General features: G+C 43.4%; 1 protein-coding gene across 1 annotated transcript in view; it reads right to left on the bottom strand.

Moving 5' to 3' along the window:
- Positions 1-502, bottom strand: part of MTMR1 (myotubularin related protein 1) — a 32,489-nt gene that overhangs the window by 27,681 nt on the left and 4,306 nt on the right. Inside the window, exon 4 of the mRNA XM_010831567.1 lies at positions 114-221. Within this exon, the coding sequence (XP_010829869.1) occupies positions 114-221 (108 nt within the window). The remainder of the gene's footprint in view (positions 1-113; positions 222-502) is intronic.

Raw genomic sequence — 502 nt, 5'->3', positions numbered from 1 at the left:
TTGTGTCCTGAAGACATCTGAGCGACTAATGTCCAAATTATTCTTACTATCCAAGAGCCCAAGGATGTTCCAGCTGGCTGCCCCATCTCAGTTTCTCTCCGTCTGCACAGTACCTTGCACACAATCTCTATGCCACAAGAGTTGTCTCCATGGCTTTGTGCTCCAATCTTCTCAACTCTGCTGATCACTCCCAGGGGGACTTCGAGGACGAAATGTGGGTCCTGGGTTCACAGATGAACATGAATGCCAATCAGTGTCAGTCAACAGAGTTTTCCAATTCAAGTCTTCACTGGCTAAAAACATGTTTGCTTATTACTTTGATTTTCGTCTCAGTTCTGGCTAAGACACTAAGGTCTGGTTTATCACCTGCTTGGTGATGTAGATGTCAAAAGTATAATTAAACCCCACCCCCCACCCCCGTGAAAGTGTTACTTTAATGGCCTTTTTTTTTTCCAACATACAAAATCTGCTTGCACATCTTAAAATGGGCACATTTTAAAAC

This window comes from Bison bison, unplaced genomic scaffold (assembly GCF_000754665.1).
Source record: "Bison bison bison isolate TAMUID 2011002044 unplaced genomic scaffold, Bison_UMD1.0 scf7180017864529, whole genome shotgun sequence".
Taxonomy (NCBI): Eukaryota; Metazoa; Chordata; class Mammalia; order Artiodactyla; family Bovidae; genus Bison; species Bison bison.
The sequence above is the reverse complement of the archived record's forward strand: the minus strand, read 5'-3'. Positions and strand labels throughout refer to the sequence as shown.